The 25,414-nt window shown below is 35.9% G+C and overlaps 1 protein-coding gene across 1 annotated transcript in view; it reads right to left on the bottom strand.

Annotated features, from left to right (window-relative positions):
• RAD51B (RAD51 paralog B) overlaps nucleotides 1-18,687 on the bottom strand; it is an 887,153-nt gene extending 868,466 nt beyond the window's left edge. Inside the window, exons 1-3 of the mRNA XM_051977885.1 lie at nucleotides 18,604-18,687; nucleotides 13,276-13,389; nucleotides 10,797-10,913 (exon numbers count right to left, since the gene is read on the bottom strand). Of these exons, the coding sequence (XP_051833845.1) occupies nucleotides 10,797-10,913; nucleotides 13,276-13,389; nucleotides 18,604-18,687 (315 nt within the window). The remainder of the gene's footprint in view (nucleotides 1-10,796; nucleotides 10,914-13,275; nucleotides 13,390-18,603) is intronic.
• Nucleotides 18,688-25,414: the final 6,727 nt, after the last annotated feature.

Genomic DNA, 25,414 nt, shown 5'->3' with positions numbered 1-25,414 from the left:
AAACTGTTAAAGGAGTGAGCCCTTATGTTATAACTTCCATAATAATGTTATTGTTGTTGTTTTTTAAATGGCAATTGTGGGGAAAGAAATGCCATAAAAACACTACATTTGAGTATTTAAATTTATTTTCACCCTCTCAATCATCTCAAATGCCTTTTTTTCCTAACTAACTTCCAAGTCTAAGATCTCTCTGGAATTTGTGAAATCTAGCTATACTTTTTGGCATCTTAAATTTTCACCAGAAACAAAACTGAATAAACTTCTGATATTTCTGAAATACAGAATTAACCAGGAGAGAGAAATGAATTCATGTCAAGAGACTTAACAGATTAAATAAAACCTTTAAAAGATTTTTTTTCATTTTTTAATAGGAAAAAGATCACAAATAAAAAATATACTTTTTTTTAAAACATTATTCTTCAAGGAGAGGGAGAAGATAAAATAAGCTAATAAAAATTGGGGGAAAATAGTTCTTTCCTAGCAATGAAATTATAATAAAAAGTAAATACATACTAAGGAATGGTGTTAAAGTGATGAAAATTGAAAATATTTTAGTAATGAAATTATAATAAAAAGTAAATATATGCTAGGAAATGCAATAGCTCTATTTAAATAAGAGCTTCCAGTTTCCCAAGAACCTGATGGGAGATTATTCCCCATTCATTTCACAATCAAAAGTCCCCTTCTAACTACACATTGGGCTACCATTCTAGCTTGGGCCCTAAACAACTGTCCCCTAAAGTACTGACATAATTGGTTTGTCTTGTGTTTAAAAAATTCAAAAGACAATTTCCAGGTCATTAATCATTTCATTAATCACGCTACCAATAATTAACAAAAGGGTCAATGGCACTTTGAAATACCCAAGACCTTTAATGGAAGGCACTCCATTCTTAGATGCCCTTGGAAACTGGGGATGGGGGGAGAGACAGGGAGTTCCCCAGCATGACAATCAACTCAGATTAGTAAACAAGTAATAAAACTATGTTATAATAAGAGGAAGATCTACTTTAATGAGGGCCTGGGGGCTCTGACTCTGATTGTGTTATTTACTTCCAGACTACCCCCAGACTTCAGATAAGATTTCATCTCCTAAATCAGCCCTGCCCTTCAGAGAAACAATTATCAGATCAGGCACATGTTGGGAACTGAGATGTCTCCCAGGTGTACTTGGGCTTCTCTTTGTACCTGAAGATGTCTCTGATTAGTTAACTTGAGGAGGGGGTCTAGCACCCATCCTACACATGATCCATAGGGACATAAAAAATCAAGCACAATTGGAAAAACAACACAGAATACAAAATTCACAAAAGGTGGTTAAACACAAGGCGACTGGGGGAAAGAAGTACCAGCAGTCAGAAGTAATTGTGAAAAGCTTCATACAGAATACAATGTTTGGGTTGTATCTTCAAAGAAGAGGAACATTCTATGAGACAGAATGAAGACAGAATTCTATGAAGACAGAATGGTTTGCACACCTATGGGAAGAAGGAATTCGTAAGGAACTGTGGAAAAAAAAGTAAATTTTCCTGGATCAAGAAAGTACAAGGAGAGTAATGCATGATGAAGCTATATATGATGAGACCAGTTACAAGTGGCTTTAAAAACTAAAATAAGTTAATGAACTGAGAGAATGAGAGGTACAAAAACTAAAAGTTGGAAAAGTGGAAAAGAAAAATAGGTTTGAAAATTATTCACATGATACAAAAACTCTGTTAAGGAGTTTTGTTTTCCCAGACTTCTCAGGAGAACTCGAGTTCAAATCTGACTTCAAACACAACCCTTGCTGGCTGTGTGACCCTATGTAACTCCAATTGCCTTGCCAAAAAAAAAAAAAAAAAAAGAGGAAAGCAAAGAAAGAAAAAGAAAGAGGGGAAAGAAGTTATTCATAGAAAATGACAGAATAATAAGCAATTTTGGTCCAATCAAAGAATATCAGTTTATGATCAAGGAAGTGGACTAGTGGGTAATGGTGAACTTCAGAGGGTGACCATCCCTGTGTGTGGTTGAGTTGGAAAGGAGAAGGAGATATAATGGGACTGAAACTGAGGAAGTAGGAGGTTAGATTATTTAGGGAAACATCAACCTGAATGTGGAAGTCTACTTTAATGAGGGCCTGGGGGCTCTGACTCTGATTGTGTTATTTACTTCCAGACTACCCCCAGACTTCAGATAAGATTTCATCTCCTAAATCAGCCCTGCCCTTCAGAGAAACAATTATCAGATCAGGCACATGTTGGGAACTGAGATGTCTCCCAGGTGTACTTGGGCTTCTCTTTGTACCTGAAGATGTCTCTGATTAGTTAACTTGAGGAGGGGGTCTAGCACCCATCCTACACATGATCCATAGGGACATAAAAAAATCAAGCACAATTGGAAAAACAACACAGAATACAAAATTCACAAAAGGTGGTTAAACACAAGGCGACTGGGGGAAAGAAGTACCAGCAGTCAGAAGTAATTGTGAAAAGCTTCATACAGAATACAATGTTTGGGTTGTATCTTCAAAGAAGAGGAACATTCTATGAGACAGAATGAAGACAGAATTCTATGAAGACAGAATTCTATGAAGACAGAATTCTATGAAGACAGAATTCTATGAAGACAGAATTCTATGAAGACAGAATTCTATGAAGACAGAATTCTATGAAGACAGAATTCTATGAAGACAGAATTCTATGAAGACAGAATTCTATGAAGACAGAATTCTATGAAGACAGAATTCTATGAAGACAGAATTCTATGAAGACAGAATTCTATGAAGACAGAATTCTATGAAGACAGAATTCTATGAAGACAGAATTCTATGAAGACAGAATTCTATGAAGACAGAATGGTTTGCACACCTATGGGAAGAAGGAATTCGTAAGGAACTGTGGAAAAAAAAGTAAATTTTCCTGGATCAAGAAAGTACAAGGAGAGTAATGCATGATGAAGCTATATATGATGAGACCAGTTACAAGTGGCTTTAAAAACTAAAATAAGTTAATGAACTGAGAGAATGAGAGGAATTGTAATGCCAGAGAAACTGAGGCAGGAGAGAGATTAGAGAGTTTTTAATATTTTATTAATGGGAGAGTAAGATTGACTGGACAGGATTCTCGTCTCAGATTATCCAGTCAGACAGAGATAAGTATACTGGGACCAAGGAATCCATATTGGTCCCAGGGCTGGAGGACCCAAAGAATCCAGCGTCCAGCATACAGCTGCCAGATGCCATTCTCCAGCAATGAATGGAGGAACAACAACTTCTTAAATACCTTTTTGGAGACAAAGAAGAGAAAGGGAGGGAAAGTTTTTTTATCAGGGAGGGGAAGCCATAAAACCTAAAAATTCCAGAGACAAAGAAGTAAAGATATCATGGGTTGGTCTTGGAATATTCTAAAGGAATATTGTAAATCCATAAAAGAATCAGGAGATCTACTCTTTTATCTTGCTAATTCATAACCCAAGAGCGAACAATCCTTAGTTTTACTGGGTCAGAGACAGAACAGTTAAGGTAACTGAGACAGGGAAACTGAGTCAGGACAGTTAAAGAAAACTGTGGCATAACATTCCACACTCTTTCTCCTAAATATTCAAACCTTTGAATCTTAGCACCTTCCTCTAGATACCCAGGAGGTCTTTGACCCACCTTATGTAAAGCAAATGAGTCAAAAATAAAACTAGAAAAAATGTAAGGACTCATATGGCAAGAGCAAGTCTCTCCCTGATAATCCCAGAGTTAACAGCTGTACAAAGGCTCCCTTGTTGCAAGCATGTCAGGCCCTCTACAGTTCTGGAGCACCACCTCAGCCAGAGAATCCAGTTTGAGATGGACAGTTAGGTCTGTGGTCATATTGTGCATTTGCTTACAAAGCAGCAGGGTCCAAGGCCCATTCAGAGAGGCAGCCCTCTCCATGGGGGAAGGATGAGGCTTGTAGTACTCCACCCGTCCCCACCCAGAGAAACAGGACTGCTATTAGAATACAGATTTCTGAGCAGATTATGCACAGTTAGACCATCAAGGCAGGCAAACTCCAAACTTTTTAGGTGCCTCAAGCCAAACTTCAAGGTCCTTTGAAATGCTGAAATACTTAATGAACTGGGGTTACAGGAATGGAAAAACAGATCAGAGAGACTGCCAGTGTCACAACAGGTGTCTGATTTCTAAAACTTTTCTAAAAAAATAATCCCAAAACTGAGTCTGCCAGGGAAATTTTAACAAAATAAGGGATTCCAAAGCTGGAACATCCAAATTCAATCTGAACTAGTGAGATAGGGGGTGGGGCAGAAATGCCTAAGGCAAAGTGAATAGGTAGCTAGGGGTTCCCATTCTTTCAGGTATTTTGAAAAAATATATCAGTTTCCCCAATGTTCTATCTCTACCTCCCTTTTTTTTTCTCACGGAAAGGAATTATCAAATGACCATTCCCCATATAAATCCCAAGAGCAAATCAAAATCCCTATACATAACAGACTAATACAGTAGCATTTCCTAAAAAGGCCTAAAAACATATCAGCAATAATTACATAGTTTTAACAAATCCCATCCCAAATCTTAAAACACACAGTAATAGATGATCCAGGCAAGGTTTAACAGTCAGTCATCAACCATTCCCAAAGTCCCTCATATCAGTCCAAAGTACACTCGATGCAGGGTCAAGTCCATGGTCTCATTTTTAAAACTGCTGCTTCAGGCTGTGAAGTGATAGGAGGCTCTCATTCCTTGCAGAGTGGGTTTGTGCCGTGGTGACAATCAAAGCTGATCAAAGCTGATCCAGGTTCCAGAAGCAAGTCAATATCTGCAATTTGACCAAAATCTAGAACAAAAACACATGTGACGAGACGAGTTTGCTTTACAGGCCAAGCAAACAGCTGCAGTCTTACAGACCCCTGTTAATTGTCCATTTATCATGTAGAAACCTTAAAGGAACAAAACACAAATATCTAGTAACAGATGGATGACCAGGCGAAATAGTTGCCCAAGCATTTAGGATACAATGATTACATATAACCAGACTGAAAATAGCAAAGCTTGACATAATTGAATTGCAGTAACAGTTCTATTGACCATTGCTCTGATCAGAGAGAGATCAGTTACAAAAGGAAAAATTCAAGAACATAACTATAACATAACATAAGCAGTTGAGTTTTAACAGCTTGTCAATCAATTGTCCCAGTAACTGTCAGAGGGTGGAGCTTTAAAACTCCCAAATAGCATTAACTAATTTAACTCTTAAGCCCAAAAACTCCAATAACAGATGTCATCAAATTTCGGATGAATCTTAAACAATTATTTATCATATCCTTATAAGTCATACCCAATACATAGAAAAACATCCCAAATTGCATATTGTCCATAACAAAAACATTTTCAAAAGGACAAAGAAAAACAACTATTATGTTCAGAGGCCCTTTAAATAACCTCAGAATGACCCAATACAATCAATTTAAACTTTATACAAAACACCCAATTCCACATAAAAGAATTCAAGAAGGTTTTTTTAACATAGCAATTAAACTCTTAGAAATACTCGGACCAAAGTATGGATCACATTTATGACCATATCTCTTAACCAAGAAAACTTTTATGAAGAAACAAAGGCATGTCCTTAAAAATCACACTTTGCTGCACTGCCGCAATCAGATAAGAAAAAAAGCGGCAGGAACATACTTAGAGAGGAGAGGGGAGGAGAGGATTCCACGTGGCCACCCTTCCCCCACTCCTGACCCCCTAGAAAAAAATTCCCTCAGGTTCCCCACTCAATTTCCTACATGGGGATCCTTTTCAAGATTTAACCCATCAGTTTCCCAATATCAGGTTTCTTCCCAAATCCACCCATTTCCAATTTTCTCTTTCCCCCTGACTACATACTTAAACAATTTCCTTTCCTTTAAATGTTAGCACCTGCTCTTCTATATATATTTTTTAACTTTCCGAACTTTCAAATCCCTTTCAATCTATTTTTTTTTCTTTTCCTTTTTTTTTCTTCCTTTCCCTTTTCTCCCTTTTTCTCACAGGCTGCTGCAGTCAGCCAAAGACAGAGAGAGAGAGAGAAAGATTTTTCTACCTTCTTGATATTTTCTAAGCCTGCAACACAGAGGCTGAATCCTTATCTCTTACAAGCTTACTAACTTTTAACACAGACACACAGAAACAAACATGGAGCTCCAATTTACTATGCACAGTTGCAACGTTGTTTTCCAACCAACATAACAGACAAACCACACAGAACATAGAACATATATGACAGACTACACAGTTACAACATTAAGCAAACATACCATACCCAGAGGGTATTCTCCAGCGTCCCAGAAAATACCCGTCTCAGAATTTGTAAACCCGTCGGCATTTATTCTGAGACCACAGGTTGCAACAACAGAACAGACCAGAACCAGAACCAAAACCAGACAGACTTACTCTCCCGAATGCCGAATCAAATGCCGAATCGATTTCGTTGTCCACTGTAGGCCGGACTGAGGCTGAGGAACCGCTTCCTAGGAGTGCTGGTCTTTTCTCAAGGAACAGACCCAGGTCCTGAGCCCCCCTCAGGCCTAGGTGGAGACCGAGAGGTCTCTAATCTCTAATCCAGTTCTCAGTTTCTATTATCTCGCTGGGGCCTCCAAATTGTAATGCCGGAGAAACTGAGGCAGGAGAGAGATTAGAGAGTTTTTAATATTTTATTAATGGGAGAGTAAGATTGACTGGACAGGACTCTCGTCTCAGATTATCCAGTCAGACAGAGATAAGTATACTGGGACCAAGGAATCCATATTGGTCCCAGGGCTGGAGGACCCAAAGAATCCAGCGTCCAGCATACAGCTGCCAGATGCCATTCTCCAGCAATGAATGGAGGAACAACAACTTCTTAAATACCTTTTTGGAGACAAAGAAGAGAAAGGGAGGGAAAGTTTTTTTATCAGGGAGGGGAAGCCATAAAACCTAAAAATTCCAGAGACAAAGAAGTAAAGATATCATGGGTTGGTCTTGGAATATTCTAAAGGAATATTGTAAATCCATAAAAGAATCAGGAGATCTACTCTTTTATCTTGCTAATTCATAACCCAAGAGCGAACAATCCTTAGTTTTACTGGGTCAGAGACAGAACAGTTAAGGTAACTGAGACAGGGAAACTGAGTCAGGACAGTTAAAGAAAACTGTGGCATAACAGTACAAAAACTAAAAGTTGGAAAAGTGGAAAAGAAAAATAGGTTTGAAAATTATTCACATGATACAAAAACTCTGTTTAGGAGTTTTGTTTTCCCAGACTTCTCAGGAGAACTCGAGTTCAAATCTGACTTCAAACACAACCCTTGCTGGCTGTGTGACCCTATGTAACTCCAATTGCCTTGCCAAAAAAAAAAAAAAAAAAAAAAAAAGAGGAAAGCAAAGAAAGAAAAAGAAAGAGGGGAAAGAAGTTATTCATAGAAAATGACAGAATAATAAGCAATTTTGGTCCAATCAAAGAATATCAGTTTATGATCAAGGAAGTGGACTAGTGGGTAATGGTGAACTTCAGAGGGTGACCATCCCTGTGTGTGGTTGAGTTGGAAAGGAGAAGGAGATATAATGGGACTGAAACTGAGGAAGTAGGAGGTTAGATTATTTAGGGAAACATCAACCTGAATGTGGAAGTGTACTAAAATAAGGGCAGAAGTTGGAAAAGAGAAAAACAGTGAGTCATGTGATACAACTCCACAAGAAAGAAAGAAAAATGGCCTGAGGCAGGTAGAAAAATTCCATAATCTATATGGGATGAAATCTTTTTGCAAAATGAATTTCATGTGAGAAAATATTGGTGAATTATGACAGTAAAGAGTCAAAAGTGACAGGTAAGAACAAAACATATTTCAATATGAGTGAAATAAGGATTGAGAAAGATGAGGATGAAATAATCAAGACGTAGAGGATAAGTATAATTTAGTTTTAAGATGGCAGGAGTTTGCTAACGGTCAGGGTAGTAGTAGCCAGCAGATGAATTGGAATGCTCACAGTAAATGAAGTCCTAAAAGTGGTTAATTAAGTTTAGCAAAAGAATAAGAAAAGGGAAAGAAAAAAAATTAAAAATTGAGAAGGAATAATTTGAACTATTAGTAGAAAAAAGAAAGTCAAGTCAAGGAAAATGAAAGAAGAGAATAATAGGAAAATGAGAGAGTAGCTCACAAAGTCAAATGATACAGACTTGTTTAAAAAAAAGATAAGAACTGAGAAGAGTATGATTTCTTTACAGGGATAGCAATACAAGTCTTACTCTCCTGCAGGGAGCTAAAGACTATGGGCAATAATGCATTAGAAATTAACATTGAAGTATGGGAGAATAAAACTGAATGACAATCTGAGAGATGAATAGAAAAAAAAATTGCAAGTTTTATTGTTTTCTAGGATAGGGAAGACTGAGACAATGTGGCACTGGATTTAAAGTTGGAAAATCCTCCTTCTGAATTCTGCTTCAGACTCCTCAGTCACCCGTCTTCCCAAGGCCTGAGTCTAAAAATCAGGATAACAACAGCATCTATTTCCCAGGGTTATTATGAGGGAAAAAATGATAATAACTGTAAAGCATTTAGAACTGTTCCTGGCATATGGTAGGTACCATTAACAACAATATTGTTGTTGCTGTTGAAAGATCAAATCATATAATATATATCTATATATATATAGAAAAAACTTGAAACCTTAATGCACTATGTAAATGTTAGCTATTGTTATTTATAGATATGACAGAAGGATCCAGCAGGAGGAGAAACCCAAAGCTAAGAGTAAAATAGTGGCAAACTCACTAAAAATAAAGCGACAGCATTTGGACACAAGGGAAAGCATTAGCTTTGAAAAAAGAAGAAATCACTGATATTTTCAAACAAGAAGAGAAAAGGTACAAATGAATTAAAAAAAAAAAAAAAGCTTTTTTTTTTTTTTTTTTTTTTTTTTTTTGGTTAGGTGACTTGTTCAGGCTCACATAGCTTGTAAGGGTTAAATATTTGAGGCCAGATTTGAACTTGGACTACAGGGCCATTGCTCAATCCACTGCACCATCTAGCTGCCCTGAAAAAGCATTTATTAAGTACTTAATATGTGTAAAAATTCAAATAGTGTCAAAACTCAAATGGAATCAGATCTCTGTGGGCCTTTTTTTAAACTTTCCTTCCATTGTCCAATTGTTTCAATTATGTCTGTCTTTGTGATCTCATATGGCGTTTTCTTGGCAGAGATCCTAGAGTAGTTTGCCATTTTCTTTCTACAAATGAGAAAATGAGGCAAACAGGGTTAAATGACTTGCTCAGCACATAGCTAGGAAATGTCTAAGGTCAGTTTTGAACCTGATTCTTCTAGATTCCAAGGCTGATGCTTTAGCCACTACACCACCTACCTGCTACTCATATTGACTTACAAAACTACAAATTTTTATTATCTATGCTCTATTATATTTTTATGTATCTTATTAAGCATTTCCCAATTACATTTTAATCTGGTTCAGGCACACTCGGGAGATTGGTAGGCCACATATAGCCAAACCAAAACCAATCTGATTCTAATTGGTCACCAAGAGGTCCTAGGCTAAGCCCCATGGGTTACAGTTTGGGTCCTCATTGATTCAGACTGAATGTAAATAGCAATCATGTGGGCTTTAGCCAGAAATCTTAAGGGTCTTCCCCTCCCACATTCATTCGTTTATTTATTTAGGGGTATGTTTGGGTTTTTGAGGGATTTTTTTGGACTAGGTGAAATGCCTTCATTGCTACATAGCCTTAATCACTGAATGGGTGTGGAGCCAAAAGATCTTGGCTTAAAAAGTTGATATCAAGGTCTTCCATTTCATTCAGGGCCCTTTTCCCCTGGATCCAGGCAATTATGGAGGAGAAAATGAGGCAAGTGACCTTGCACAGCCCTCCTTCACTTAATTCCAACTCACCTGCCTATCACAGCATCACCTCCCTGATGTCTTGATCCTCTTAAAGAAGGAAGTACAAACAACAAGATGGGCCATGAGTAACGCTTCTAGGTAAAGCATTGTACTAAACACTGGATATATAAATGAAACCAGTAAGACAATTCATGCTTTCAAGGAGCTCCCTTCTAAAAGAAGGCTTCCCAAATAGAAGGCTCCAGCTACAATTCAAATACAAAGACCCAGTGATCCTTGAGAGTCAATACCAAAGCATAATCTTTGGTTCTATTGAAAAAACTATATCCAAGGAGGAAAGAGTAAAGAGTGAAGGTACAGATAAAAAAAGAGCTTGTGTTAAGTTGACCCTAGTCTTCTCAATAAAGGAGATAGTGATGTGATCCACTAAGAGACAGCAAAAATGCCAAAGTGCATTTGTGACCAATTTCCAGAAGACAAATTATAAGGACATCTATTCACATATTTTAATATCAGTAACTCAGAGTAAAGTTTCCACCTTACCCTCCCTCAACAACTGAAATACTTGCTTACATTCTTTTGGCATCAGATGATGAGATGGTCTCTTCTTTATCTCAGCGTTTTTCTTGGCATATTTTTATAGAGAGAAGAAACCAAGCAGGGACTGAAGATGAAAGAGGAGAGGCTGACTAAGAAAATAAGGTCTCAGAGGAGATAGGAAAGGCACGGGATTAAGGGCACCAATCAAAAAATAAAGTGTTTAAAAAAAAAAAAAAAAAGATGGTTCCTTCTTTGAAGCATTCACAATTTAATTCAGGAGATAAAACAAATTTTCATGAAATAATTGATTTTACTAACCCATTTCCATCTTGGCTATTTCCATTTAATTAATGTCTGTGGATTGGATGACTATTGACAAGAAAACAAAAGAGAAAAAAATCTTTCCCTTACCTCTGTGAGTGAGCCACAAGGCACACCTCCGTGGAGGGCTTCATCTAATCTGGTAAGAGTTGTGGCTAAGAAAGCTGAAGAAAGATCACCAGATTTCTCGAATTTCATTCCATAAGCCTAAAGAACAAAAATATTTAAGTAATAAATAAAGGGAAAAAAAGTTCTACAGCATTTACTCCATACTTTCATTTTTGCCCTTAACTCTAAATCTTACAATTCTCAAAGCTCCAACACTTAACTTTAATATACACATATAATACTACCAAATATACAGAAAGCCAATTATTCCACAGCACCGTTTTTATGAGACACTTATGACTTCATAATATCAAATAAGGGCATTCATCCCAGACAAAAACTTTCCCCTAGTTTTCAATGAAGCTGGAGTACTCTTGCCTATTTTGTTTTATGTTAGTTTTTATAGATCTGAATGTGTCAAAAGTATAGAAAATTAACACTTTGAAAAAAAAATTATTAAAAGGTTACCTTCTGATTGATGGCATATTCAAGGTTTGTTCAAGGATAAAAAGAAAAAAAAAAAAATCCACTCTTTAAATATAAAGTTCTTCTTAAAAGGGAAAAAAAAAAAAAAAAAAACACAGCTTTTTAGCAAACTGCCCTTTCTTAAAAAAAAAAAAAAAATACATCATAATTTCTATAACCTTAGGTAGCTGGTGGCACAGTGCCCTGAGTGCTAGGCCCGGAGTCAAATTCCAACCACAGATACTTTCTAGCTATGTGATCCTAAGTGAATCATTTACCCTTTGTTTGCCTCAGTTTCCTCATCTGTAAAATGGAGGTAATAAATACCTATCTCCCAGGATTGTTGTGAACATCAAATTTGAGACCTAGAATTCAAATTTCATTTCCAACTATATATAATATTATGACTCTGGGCATTCTACCTCTGTTAGAATGACAGAATTTCACCTCAGGACTTCTTAAAGCAACCCTTATTAAACACTGTTTTTTACCAAATTTTTTCAAAAGGCTATAAGCAAGTATAGAAAATAATTAGAAGATGTAAGAGATACATGTTAACATATATTGGATTGCTCCTTGTCTGAGGGAAGAAGGGAAAGGGAAGGGAAGAGGGGAAAAAATTGGAATGCAGGTTTTGCAGAGCTAAATATTGAAGGCTATATTTGTATGTATTTTAAAAATAGAAAGTTACTAATTTTTTTTTTTTTTTTTGCAGAGGCAATTGAGGTTAAGTGACTTGCCCAAGGTCACACAGCTAGAAAAGTACTAAGTGTCTGAGGTCAAATTTGAACTCGGCTTCTCCTGACTTCAGGGCTGGTGCTCTATCCACTGCGCCATCTAGCTGCCCCAAAAGTTATTATTTAAAAAAAAAAAAAAGAATTAGAAGAGCCACAATTAATCTTCATGTGATTTCCACAGAAATATCTGTACCTATCCTCAATTACTATGACAAGAGTGGGACAAGAATTTGCCAGGCACATAAAATCAGCAAATTAGTAAAAACGAAGCATTTCATCCATTATTGTCAGTAATATGATAGAAAAAAAATTACTTCAGATCAATATAGAACAAAAGAAACAGGACAAAATTTCAAGAATATGTGGCATGCATTTAAATAGGCATTGTGTCATTTAACATAACAAGCCCAGATGTAAATTGAGAAAAAAAAAAAACTTTCCTATTGCTCTTACAATCAGCATGATATCCTACACAACATCTACATGTAGATAATTTAGGTTACTATTATACAGAAGACACATGTTAGAATTAGAGATTTAATTGTAATTAAAAAGCAGAGCCCCAGATTCCCAAGCAATGAAAAAAAAATTTTTTTAATGAAAGTTTATTTACAACTACTAGAAGAAAAAAAAAATTATCTGCTGCCGACATATTTGGGGACAACATTAATGAGCTGAAATTAACATTTCACAAGTGGCAGGATTATTATTTTAATCACCAGAACAATACTATCCAAATGCTAACTCATACCACCATATCATTTGCGATGCTCAATTATGAATAGTTGGTTCTTTAAAAAAAAATTAATAGAAATGAGGATCAAATTGTTCTATCTCTCAGTTTAGCATGAAAACAATGCCTCAGCTAGTGAGTCTTAAGTGTCTGAGATAGCATTTGAACTCTTCAGGGTGGGTTCCTCTTCACTGCACTATCTAGCTGTCCCAAGTATTAGATTTTCAGAATTAAAATGAAAGTCTCATACCTTTTAAAGAGTAATTATTTTATAAAGCATTTTTGTATTGCCACGTGTTGCAAATTATTAAAATACAACCATTACAAGCAAGAGACATGGTTATATACTAAATAAAAATCAACAGCATAACAATCATTAAAATAACTGTCGGATTGTGGCATAGAGAGGACTTAAGCCTCTTGATCAGAAAGTTAAGTCCTCATTAATCATTATTTTGTAAAGTGACTTCTTAAAATCATATTAATTCTACTGCCAATGAATTACCAAAATGGAAAGGAAGCTTACAGTTTGCATTTGAGGGGCACAGGCTCTGCTAATTGTGTAAAGAAGCTCACCGACACCCTGGTAACTCTGGCCAGTCATTTTCATGAGCTCCAAGGGGGAAAGGCATAGGAAATCCTGTAGAAGTATGCAGAGAAACAGTTTAAATCAACATGAATTACAAAGGAAGTTAGAATTTTATGGAAACCTTCTTATGTGAATTATATGTTGATGAGAAGATAACATTCCACATTTATCTTTCACCACAGTACACTCTTAACAAATTCTCTCTTATAATTAAAAGATAAGAATCTGTCACCACAATTTATCTAATTGAATTTCTAGGTATATACATCAGCACCTTGGAGTCTAAGGAACAAACTCCAGAAGCAATACCCGGTTTAACCACATGTAGAAATATTTTAAACATCTAGAGCTGGGGTAAGAAATCTTTTAACTGCCAAGGGCCATTTGGACATTTTTGATATTATTCATGGGTCATGCAAAATTATCAATGTAATCAAAGAACTCAAGCAGTGGGAGATTGTTCTACCTAGCTTTCAGCTCATCATTACCTGCCATTGATTATACAAAAGATTTCACAGCCTGCCAGATTTTATGCTATAGTTGCAAATAAGCACATTGTTCTTTCAATTGTCACATTTATGCATTCTTATTAAATAAGCACATTGTATCTTAAGGATTCCTGATAGATGTTTACACACAGAAAAAAATATTAGCTATTAGTTTGATATGGGCCCCTTAGAAATCTAGATGACTAACAATCTAACAAATGACTATAATCTAACAAAAATATCTTGTCAAAGAACCTACCTATTTGAAAAAAACTCCTGGGAAAACTGGAAAGCAAGTTAGGAGAAAGTAGGCAAATTGGTATATGACATCAGACATGGCCCCATTTCCCACCCAATTACACTTATTCTGGCTTCCCCACCATACTCCTGGGCTAAGTACTTTCCCAGACAATCCCTACTTTTCAGCTTTCTTTCTCTATACAGTCATTCCACATGCAATGGAGAAGAAAGTGGGTTGGTGATTTTGCCCAGTCCTCATTTAAATCCAACTTATTTGCATGTCATGGCTTCACCTCTCTGATAACACCAGGATCTTTAAGAACAAGGGATAAACAACCACCTTCTCCCTCATAGATAATAAGTTCTTTATCTTCAGTGTTCTTTGCCTAGCACAAAATAGGCAATCTTAATAAAAATTTATTGACTGTTTTTTATTATATAAAGTCACATTGTAAACCACTTGGAGAAACAGGGAATAAAATACCTTTCACAACTATGAAGGGGCAAAAAGGTTTTGGCCAAAAAGGAATAGAAAAAAATCATAGGAAATAAAATACAATCAATTCCACAAAAATGATATTTTTGCACAAAAATAATGCAGTTAGAATTAGAAAGTAACTAAGGAAAAATTTTTCAAGCACATTTTTCTGATAAAGGTCTGATATACAAGTTCTATATGGAACTGGTACAAATTTATAAGAACAAAAACCATTTCCAGCTATTGTCCATCTCCTTTCCTCCATGAAACAGGCTCCAGAAACCCTTCAGGCATCAACCTGCTCAGACAAAATCCCCTTCCATCCATACTACACCATCAAGGACGCCCTAGGCCTAAATGATTCACCAATATTCAAAACTGAAGAAATAAACTGTCAAAAATCCCTAAAAACTCCTCAAATAATAATGAAAATTAAAATAATTCTGAAATTCTGAAATAAACATAGTCAGGGATCCAAGACCCCAAAAACAATGAAAAGTTTTCAGAGTGGGTGGAAGGAGCATTTATTACATTTCAACAGGAAGTAGGCACTTCCTTATGGAGAAGGAATACACTAACAGAAGCCACAGCATGCTTTTATTAACAAAACCATTCTCATTTATCACCCATATATCATCTAGTCTCCTCCCAGTCATTCCAGATTGGTTAATATTCCGGTGACTTCTAGCACCTCCCTCTCCACCTTCTTTATGTCCTCCTAGATATGTTCCCCCTCCTGAGTCATACATCCCATGTTCAAAAATGGCAGAAAACTCCTCTTATGGGTTGTGTTGGTTAATATGCAATTAACCTATTAAGCATGTTCATTCCCCATCTGCCTTTGCCAAGTCACTGACACCCAACTAATTTGAGCCAAATCAAGGTCTATGGTAAAACTGTGGTTAAAAAGGATAAAAGGACCCATTTCTGATTGGTTGAATCCAGCTGTTTAGCAACTTTGTTAATTACTTGCAGAATTCTAGTTCTCTATAGAAATTTATTTTGCTACCCCAACCTGGGGTTCCTCTATCTATCATAGTTTCTATTTCATGCCCACCAGCTCAACAAAGACAAAGAGAAAGAGAAAAAGAGAGAGAGAGAGAGAGACAGACAGACAGACAGACAGATAGACAGACAGAGACAAAGAAAGAGAAAGGAAATTAAGAAATTGACCAATGTCTGGAAACCCAATTTAGAACTTTGTGGCAAAAATCATTAAAAAAACATCTCTTTGATCCAACAATACCACTACTGGGCATATGCATAAAACAGGAGAAAAGAACACCTATCAACAAAAAAAAAAATTTATAACTTTTTATATATTTGTAGCACTTTCTGGTGTTTCAAAAGATCTTAAAACAAAATAGGTTTTTTTTGTTTTGGGAAATTTGGGGAATAGCTGAAAAAATTAGATGACTATAATGAAAGACTTGGCATCTAACAAGAAAACAAAAGTCTCTAAGTGTATCAAGTACAATGGAACATTATGGCAATATGAGAAATAATGAAAGACATTTAACTCTGAGAAATCTGGGAAGACGTAGATGAACTGATATAGTGTAAATTGAGTAAAACCAGAATTATTTATATAATAACTATAACATTATAAATAAAAGCAACATATATTAAGACTTAATAACTAGTCAATGACCTTTAACAATTCCAAACACCTGGCAATGAAACACACAGATACAGAATGAATAATACATTTTCAGACACAACCAACACAATTAAATTTTTTGTTTGCTTGCTTGATTACATTAATTAGTACCAGTTAAGTGGCACAGTGGAGGGACTGAAAGGCCTAAAGTCAGGAAACTCAACTTCCTGAGTTCAAATCTGTTCTCAGCCACTACTACCTGTATGACCCTTAGAAAGTCATTTAACCATGGTTACCTGTTTTCCTCATCTGTAAAGTGAGCTGAAGAATGAATTGGTAAACTATTCTAATATCTTTGCAAAGAATATTCTAAATGGCATCGTAGAGTCAGACATGACTGAAACAACTAAACAACAATTAATTTGTTATAAGGAAAATGTTTATGAGGGAGAATAAGGGAAGAGTACGTGGGAAATAAAAACAAGTGATGCCAAAAAAAAAGACAAAAAAAAAAAAAACAAGAAATAAAAGGGCATCAATGAAACATTTTAAAAATATACAGAGAACAAGTTCAAAAAGACACAGTAAAAGTTGTGTCAGTACTTCCACTTTAAATTTAATTATCTATTTTAAAAAACAAGCTATGTGTAAGAGTCACAGTGCTGTACACATGCTTATTTTCCTGTTTTTCTTTGTATACAAATATGTTCTTTTCAGTGACGATTTTTCTAATTCATACTAAAACAAATTTTTATATCATCTTTTCACAGGGGTTTCCATAGAAAATGTTAACATAAATATAAATATCTATTTAATTGAAGGCTTGATGATTTATCTTCAATATAAAAAACAAACTAATAAAATTATAGCACAGAGTGAAAATCTGTCTTTCACAAAATCATATTTTTTCAATGTTATTACCATGCACAAAAATCCAATGTTCTCACCACACATTTCTAAAGTCACCAGATTCATTCAGGTGGAACAAATGAGCTCATCATCTCCAAAATTGCTTTCAAGAGAAATCAGTCATAACCATATGATTTGCAGATTTCTTATGCAAGGAAGCAAGATAAATAAATAAGACTATAATGGAATCCTGGGGCATAACAGGATTCAACAAAGTCAATTTGATTGCACAATTTATTAAGCCCTATGGCATGCAAAATTATAAAATACTATATAAAACTAATATTCTTCAAGGAGAATTAGAAGAACATAGAATGTGATGGGGACAGAAAGAAGCAAAGAGCTCTAGGAAAATCTGTGAAAGAAAAAATATTTCCAGTCAAAGGAATCAAGAAAGGTTTCACAGTTTAATAAATTAAGTTGAATTAAGTGAGTTGAATTAAGAACAACTGAAGTAGCAGAGACAAGGGGCAAAAGCATTTCAAGTGTTTCTAGGGAGAAATGGAAGAAAATATACTTTCTACAAATGCAAAAATGTTGAATTCTGAAAGTTTATTTGTCCAATCAGACAAAGGTGTACAAAGAGCTTTTTAGGGACAGAAATGTGAACCAGTGACAGGTATTCTAGAACTAGGAGAGTTGAGAAATTGTTTCAGTGTTTTCCTGTAAAGAGTCTTCAATGACAAGCTTTGTTCATTTGTTTTGTTTTTCAGTCATTTTAAACTCTTCATGACCCCATCTGCGGTTTTCTTTGCAAAGATAGTAGAATGGTTTACCATTTTCTTGTCCATTTTTTTTTTTTAACAGACCAGGAAACTGAGACAAATAGGGTTAAGTTTTTGTCCAGGATCACACAGCTAGTAAATGTCTAAAGCTGTATTTGAAGTCCAGAAAAATGAATCTTTCTGACTTGAAGCTGGGGAATCCACCCAGTTGCCTAATGACAGGCCTAGGAGTTTGTATTTTAACCAGCCAGAAAAAAAATAAAGGGCAGCTTACAGAATAGACTAAAGGCTAGAAGACCAGTTAAGACTATACTAGTGTTCAGGAAAGCAATCATGAGTGACTGAATTAGCGTGGTGGCAGGATGAATGGAGTAAAGGAATGGAAAAGATACTGTGGAATTAAAACTGATGTAACTCTGCAACTGATTAGATGTAATGGAGTGGAAGAGAAGGGAGAAGCAGCAGTTGATGAGTCTATATTTTCTGGCCTGAATAACTGAACAGTAATAATCAGTAGAAATAGACAATTGGGAAGACAAAGCATCTAACAAAGTGTATTTCATTTTATCAAGGATTTTCATAAAAGAATACATTCCAGAAAGAAGTGTGTACAAATCAAATTTTTTCAAATTATCATATACTATTTTAAATATGCCAAAATAGTCTTATTTAAAAGTATAGTATGATAAATCCTTTTTAAAAGTCAATTATCACCTAATATGTCTTTTCTTAAAACTCAAAATATTACTTATGTTTGTTTAAAATATTTTTTAAAATTAAAATTAAAGTTTTAGTAAAAATAGTTATAAAAAATCAAAATTTTACCTGACAAGTAACAATCTGATGTCTATTCAACCGGTCACACAGATCCTGTGGTAACCCTACTCGAGTTAATTTCTTGTTGGCCATGCCACCTGACCTTAACAAAACATATAACAAAGGAATAATGCAAATCTATACTAGATAAAATAACAGGGAATACACCAAAATATTTATCCAAGAAAAATTATGCAACTTAAGCTTTTTCCACAGTGAAAACAAAGCTGAATTTAAAATAACAGAATTATCACTTTTAACAGACTTGAACTTTCTAAATGTAATAAGACAGGGACAGAGAAGGGCTAACTTGTAAAGGTGGTTCCCATCATTATGATTCTATGATTTGTTTTTCGCAAGGATATAGAGCAGGCTTTGAGCAAGCTTCCCAAACAAGACATTAAAGTGATGAGTCAATCCAAGTAAGCACAAACAGGTCATCCAACCAGACAATCAGACAAAACATTCTGAATTACTAAATCTTGATCACTCCAGGTGTTGTGTCAATTTTAGCAAAGGAAACAGTAATACTCTCAATGGCTCTATTTAGGACCACTTCACATTGCAATTAACTTTTTTTTTTTTTTCCGATTACTGTACCAGAATCTTCCAGGAAAGTTAATACAGCTCAGCTGATAATGGAAGTCAAACTGAAGAACTAAACTGTGATTTTGTTAATGCTTTGCTAAGAAGTGAACCTCACTGAGCTATTAAAATATTGAAAGTAAAAGCAATGATCCTTCTCTTTCAGTTGAGTATGGCCCTAAAATATCTTGTGAAGTAGAAGTATCAAGGGTCCTGTGCACCAGAAACTGCAGGGTTAAAGTTTGTTTTTTTTAAAGTTGTAGTTTTATTTTTAGAAATGTCGCAGGGGTCCTCAAACCTTTTAAATAAGGGGCCACTTCACTGTCCCTCAGACTGTTAGAGGGCCCGACTATAGTAAAAACAAAAACTTTGTTTTGTGGGCCTTTAAATAAAGAAACTTCATAGCCCTGGGTGAGGGGGATAATCGTCCTCAGCTGCCGCATCTGGTCCACAGGCCGTAGTTTGAGGATCCCTGTTAGGCACTTTAATATAAGTTGGTTGCTTTTTAAAAAAATACATACATATATATATACACACACACACATATATATATAATACACCCACCTCAACACTGCAACTTCCCTGAAAAAATATCCAAAGCAAAGGGGTTTTTTTTTGAGTTACTGATTGATCCCAATGGAAGGATATATATTTTAAATTTTTTAAGTTCCAAATTCTCTCCCTTCTTCTACCTTCTCCTCCACCCTTGAGAGGGAAAAGAATACCACTATATATGTGAAGCCATGCAAAATATATTTCCATATTATCCATGATGAAGAAGGAAGGAAGGGGATAGGAAAGGAAGGAAGGAAGGAAGGAAGGAAGGGAATAGGAAAGGAAGGAAGGAAGGAAGGAAGGAAGGAAGGAAGGAAGGGGATAGGAAAGGAAGGAAGGAAGGAAGGAAGGAAGGAAGGAAGGAAGGAAGGAAGGAAGGAAGGAAGGAAGGAAGGAAGGAGATAGAAAAGGAAGGAAGGAAGGAAGGGGATAGAAAAGGAAGGAAGAAAGGAGGGAAGGAAGGGGATAGAAAAGGAAGGAAGGAAGGAGGGAAGGAAGGAAGGGGATAGAAAAGGAGGGAAGGAAGGAAGGGGATAGAAAAGGAAGGAAGGAAGGAAGGAAGGGGATAGAAAAGGAAGGAAGGGAGGGAAGAAGGAAGGAGGAAGGGAGGAAGGAAGGGAGGGAAGAAGGGAAGGAAGAAAGGAGGGAAGAAGGGAGGGAGGAAGGGAGAAAGGGAGAGAGGGGAAGGAGGAAAGAAGGGAAGAAGGGAGGGAGGAAAGAAGATCATTGTTTTGATCAGAGTAGATAATGTTTATAAATAAAATAAAATGAATAAAGTTACAAAGGAAATAATTAACAATTAAATTATCAAAAAAAAAAATTTATGAACACCAGATTAAGGACCTCCCCTAAAGTTATGATGCTGCCTAAAGTATTTTAATTCTAGAGAGCAAGCCTTCATTAAATGTCTATTATATGCTAAGTATTGACATAAACACAATAATCCCAATTCTCAAGGAGTTTACAAACTTAAGCAGTTTCAAACCCAATAGTAAAGAGGATCTCCTCACCCATTAAGATGTACTCTAGGCAGAAAAATCTCCCCCCCTTCACCTATACCCCAAGAATGATGAATGGCTACTGGCTGGGAGAGGACAGCCATCTCTTAGCCTCAAGCCCAAACTTCGACGAGGGTCTTCCCAGGAGTTATTTTAAAAAGGGGGAGAAGGAGGGCACGTAATGACTGAACCCCAGAGCCCACTACCTTCAGCTCCGCACGTAAAAGCCCCAGGTTCTAACCTTCCCTGCCAATATCCAAGGCCCGAGTCACGAGACACTCCAACTCCAAGGCCAAGGTCCCACAAGCAGTTTCTATAGAGAAAGGGAGGAGAAGAAAGGAAGAGAAACAACCAATCAGCATCAGTCACAGCTCCAATTGGCCCTGCAGCACACAGCGGGGATATGCTTTCACAAGGAATAGGCAAGAAAAAGGACGGGGTGTATTGAAAGGATTAAGGTGGTAGATGCACCTGAGTCTAAAGTAGTCAAATGCTACAATTTCACAGTTGAAAAAAACTAATGGTCAGTAAGGTTAATTACCCAAAATAGAAAGGGTGAATGTAAATGTAGATCAATGTTGAAAAAAGGACCTAAAAGTTCCTTCAGTTCTCAGACTAAATGCACAAATTTATGATATAAATTTAAAATCTTGTTCATTAAGATTTATAGCCCAAGTCCTATAGACACTCAGGCCATTTTCTTCTCTCACTGTAAGACAAAGGTGTTTAATCTTCTCTGTGTTCTTTGACAGTCAGTCTAGGAAGCCTGTGGATCCCTTCTGGGAATAGTTCATTTAAAAGTATTAAGAAATACTTAGGGAACAGCTAGTAGTTGGTGTAGTCACGCAGGGGTCCTCAAACTACGGCCAGCGGGCCAGATACAGCAGCTGAGGATGATTATCCCTCTCACCCAGGGCTATGAAGTTTCTTTATTTAAAGGCCCACAAAACAAAGTTTTTGTTTTTACTATAGTCGGACCCTCCAACAGTCTGAGGGACAGTGAACTGGCCCTATTTTAAAAGTTTGAGGACCCCTGAATATATAAGTGGATAGAACATAAGCCCTGAAGTCAGGAGGATCAGAGTTCAAATATGACCTCAGGCACTTAATGAACACTTCCTGGCTATGTGATCCTGGGCAATTCACTTAACTCCAATTGTCCTCTCAAAAAAATATTTACTATTACAAAAGAAACCAATTATATGAAATACAATTATCAATTTTTTAAAAACAAGTTAATGGACCCTAACTGTAAAAGAAGTGGAGATGGTGGACTTGACTAGAACAAGCTGCCCAGGTTTAAGAAAACCTGTATTCAAATTTAGCCTCAGACATTTTTTGTCTGGGAAAAAAAAAAAAACATATTAGTATTGTGTTTTTATTACAAATAAATTACTGGATTTATCGATAAGACAAATCTTTATGAGTTCAAATCAAGTCTTAGATACTTCCTTTTTAAACTAGGCCTACAATGAGGTATTCTCCCTTTTCATAGTATCTTCCCTTTAATGGTATCTCTTCCTCATTATAGCCAACTCTGGGTTAGTCTGCTACACTACTCTATGGAATTTAGCTTGCCAGCTAATGGGGTGCACATATTTTGTGGCATTTTCCTTAATGGATTCTTTCAAATTCCTTTCCTTGGATTTCATATCTGTTTCATTGATTTCATATCTACCACTACTGGTGCCTACATTTTGCCTGTAACTTTTTCTCCTAAATAAATGTCTCTTTTAGGAAATAGAATGGCCATTGTGAATTTATCACATTTGCTTCAAACTAGGAATTGCTACTCTGATCCCATCATCTGTGTATAGAAGCATATGGAAGGGAGGCAGAAGAGTGGAGAGAAAGCATTAGTCTCAGGCATCAGTAGAAACTTCATGTAGCAAGAAGGTGCAAATTGTGTTATAACTCCAAAAGGTGGAGGTTAAGTAAGGTGAGGAGCTACGTGCAATTCAGTAATGGAACACAACTATTGCAAAGAAAAAGACAAGGGACAGATGTATGTGTGATGTATGTGTAGTACAGTGTGGCTAGAATGTTGAATAAGTTGAGGGAAATAATGTCTAAGACTAGTAAGGTAAGGAGGGAGCAGGTTTTGAAGAGCTTTAAATGACAAACAGAATTTGAATGATAGGAAAAAAAAAAAAAGAATTCTGGAGGAACAAATAGAAGATTGCACCATGTCTGGGGGACTAATTGGAAATTCAGAAAGTTTTGCTTCACCCATATGCCAATAAATACCAAAACTCTGAGGAGAAAAGCTCTGAGCTGAGGTGGCTAGACATGAGATTTGGTTTCAATTTGGAGATGAACTGAGTGATGGCAACAGTGGTGGCAGCATCCTTCACTTTCCCAGGTGAATTAATTAATTAATTGAGTAACAACAGTAGCTGTGAGGCTAATAAACCCATTAGCATCTAAGCAGTATCGGTTTGAAAAGAAACCATACACTTAAGTGTGGGAGAATCCTCCCAGAGTTAAGCCTCTCTACTGGGCAACAAAGAGTTCACACTAAATTTATTAATTATGATATTCGATTTTAGAAACTGAAAAAGAATAAAATAAATTAAGGAAAATGCAGAAAGCATTTATTCTCTCCTTTTTCTCTCCTTTCCAAAAGAACTGGTGTTTACATCTGTATTTTACTATTCTTTTTATTTTATATTTCAATCATACTTAAAAGTCACTCAATAAACATTTATGAAGCACCTATTAAGTGTCAAACACTATGTGTGATATGGATAGGGATAACAACATCCTCCAATTGATAGGCATCTCCTTTGTTTCTAATTCTTTGTTGGCACAGAAATGCTGCTGTAAATATTTTTATGCATGTGCAGCCTTTTTTTTTTTTCTTTGATCACCTTGGGATATTTGCATATAACTAGAATCTTTAGGTCAAAAGGTAAGGACATTTCAGTCACTTTTTTGAGCATATTGTTTTGATGTGAATTTCTCTTAAGTGATTTGGGGTGTTTTTCTACCAGGTTGTTATTTAATTTAGCATTTTTTCTTTGAAGAATGGCTTATCTTTTGCTAAATACCTTAGTAACTAGAGGCTTCTGGTCATACATTTCTGTTCATTGTCTACATAGCTTGTCTATCAAACTTTTATCAGAATATTTGATACAAAAAATATTCCCTAAATGATTATTTACCTTCTTATCCTAGATGGGCTAATTTTATTGTGCAAAGTTATTCAATATCATATAATCAAATTTATCTATTTTGTCTTTTTTAATTGTCTCTACCATCTTGTCAGGTTGAGAATTCATCCATTACTCATTGATATAAAATGTATATGATCTACTTCTCTTCTAAATTTTTTTATGGTATTATCTTTAATATTCAGATCATATGCTCAGTTTGAATTTGTGAAATATAGTGTAGGATATGAATTTAAGACTAATTTCTTGCAGACTGCTTTCCAATTATCCCAGGAGTTCTTATCAAATGAGTTCTTTTCTAGGTAATTTGTTTTCATGTTTATTAAACATTGGATTATTGAGTTTAATTTATTTTGATTCTTCCTTTTTTAATATGTTCTGATCCATACACTCTAATTGACACACTTTTTCTATTATCAAATGTTTTTGATGATTGTTGCTTTATAACATAATTTGAGTTTTGAAAATGCCTTTCCCCTTATTTATAATTACATTTTAAATCATTCCTTTAATATTCTAGAACCCTTTTCTTCCTGCAAATGAATTTTGTCATGATTTTGTTCCTACAGATGAATTTTGTCATTCTTTCCATAAAGTATCCTTTTTTAGTCTATCAAATCTATAAATTAAAACTAAATTTGTAAATTAACTTTAGTACTGGGGTCATTTTCATTATTTTGGCCCAGCTTATTTATGAACACTGAATATTTCTCCAGCTATTTAAATTGTCTGTTATTTTCCTTATGGAGCATTTTTAAGCAGATACATGTGTGCATACACAAACACAGAATGCACTTTGGAAGATTGACTCTAAAATATTTTATACATTTTGTAATTATTTTATATTGGACTTCCCTTCCTCTTTTGACTTCTTAGATTGGACTATTATTATTTATAAATGCTGTTGATTTCTATTGGCTTATTTTAAAGGCTGCAACTTTACTGAACCTATGTTCAATTTGTTCCTAAGCTGACTCCTTAGTATTTTCGAGACAAATCATGTTATCAATAAATACAGTGAGTTTGTATCTTTGCCTTTCTATCTTTAATTTCTTTCTTCTAATTGGTATTGCTAATATTCCTAGAACTATGTCAAATAACGAATAGGGACGTAGCTATGAGTGTACCTACATGATGGAGGGGAGTGGAGGAAACGCGTTTTCTTGTTTTGGGAGAAAGGGACGCGCGATCTGGGCCGGAAGTCTCTAGAATAATACCATCCCAAACTTCCGGTTGGGCCATTTTCTGCGGCTTCAAATGCCCCAAAGAAGTATGGTGGCTCATTTGCATATTTCCGTCGCTCCACCAATAGGGGCATTGGCCTGCTGACTGCTCTCCCTTCCGGGAGAGAACTGTCACCTGACTCAACTCTAAACATGGCGGCACAGGCTTGGGCACCGTTCTCTCTGCTGGGAGTAGGTGAGTGCCAAGCACCCCAGGAGAGTCGGTGGGCTCCCTCTTCGACACCCCAAGGGGGGCGGTTCCAAACCCGGCTCCCGGCTCAGACCT

Source organism: Antechinus flavipes, chromosome 2, assembly GCF_016432865.1.
Source record: "Antechinus flavipes isolate AdamAnt ecotype Samford, QLD, Australia chromosome 2, AdamAnt_v2, whole genome shotgun sequence".
Classification (NCBI taxonomy): Eukaryota; Metazoa; Chordata; class Mammalia; order Dasyuromorphia; family Dasyuridae; genus Antechinus; species Antechinus flavipes.
This window is presented reverse-complemented; position numbering and strand designations above follow the sequence as displayed.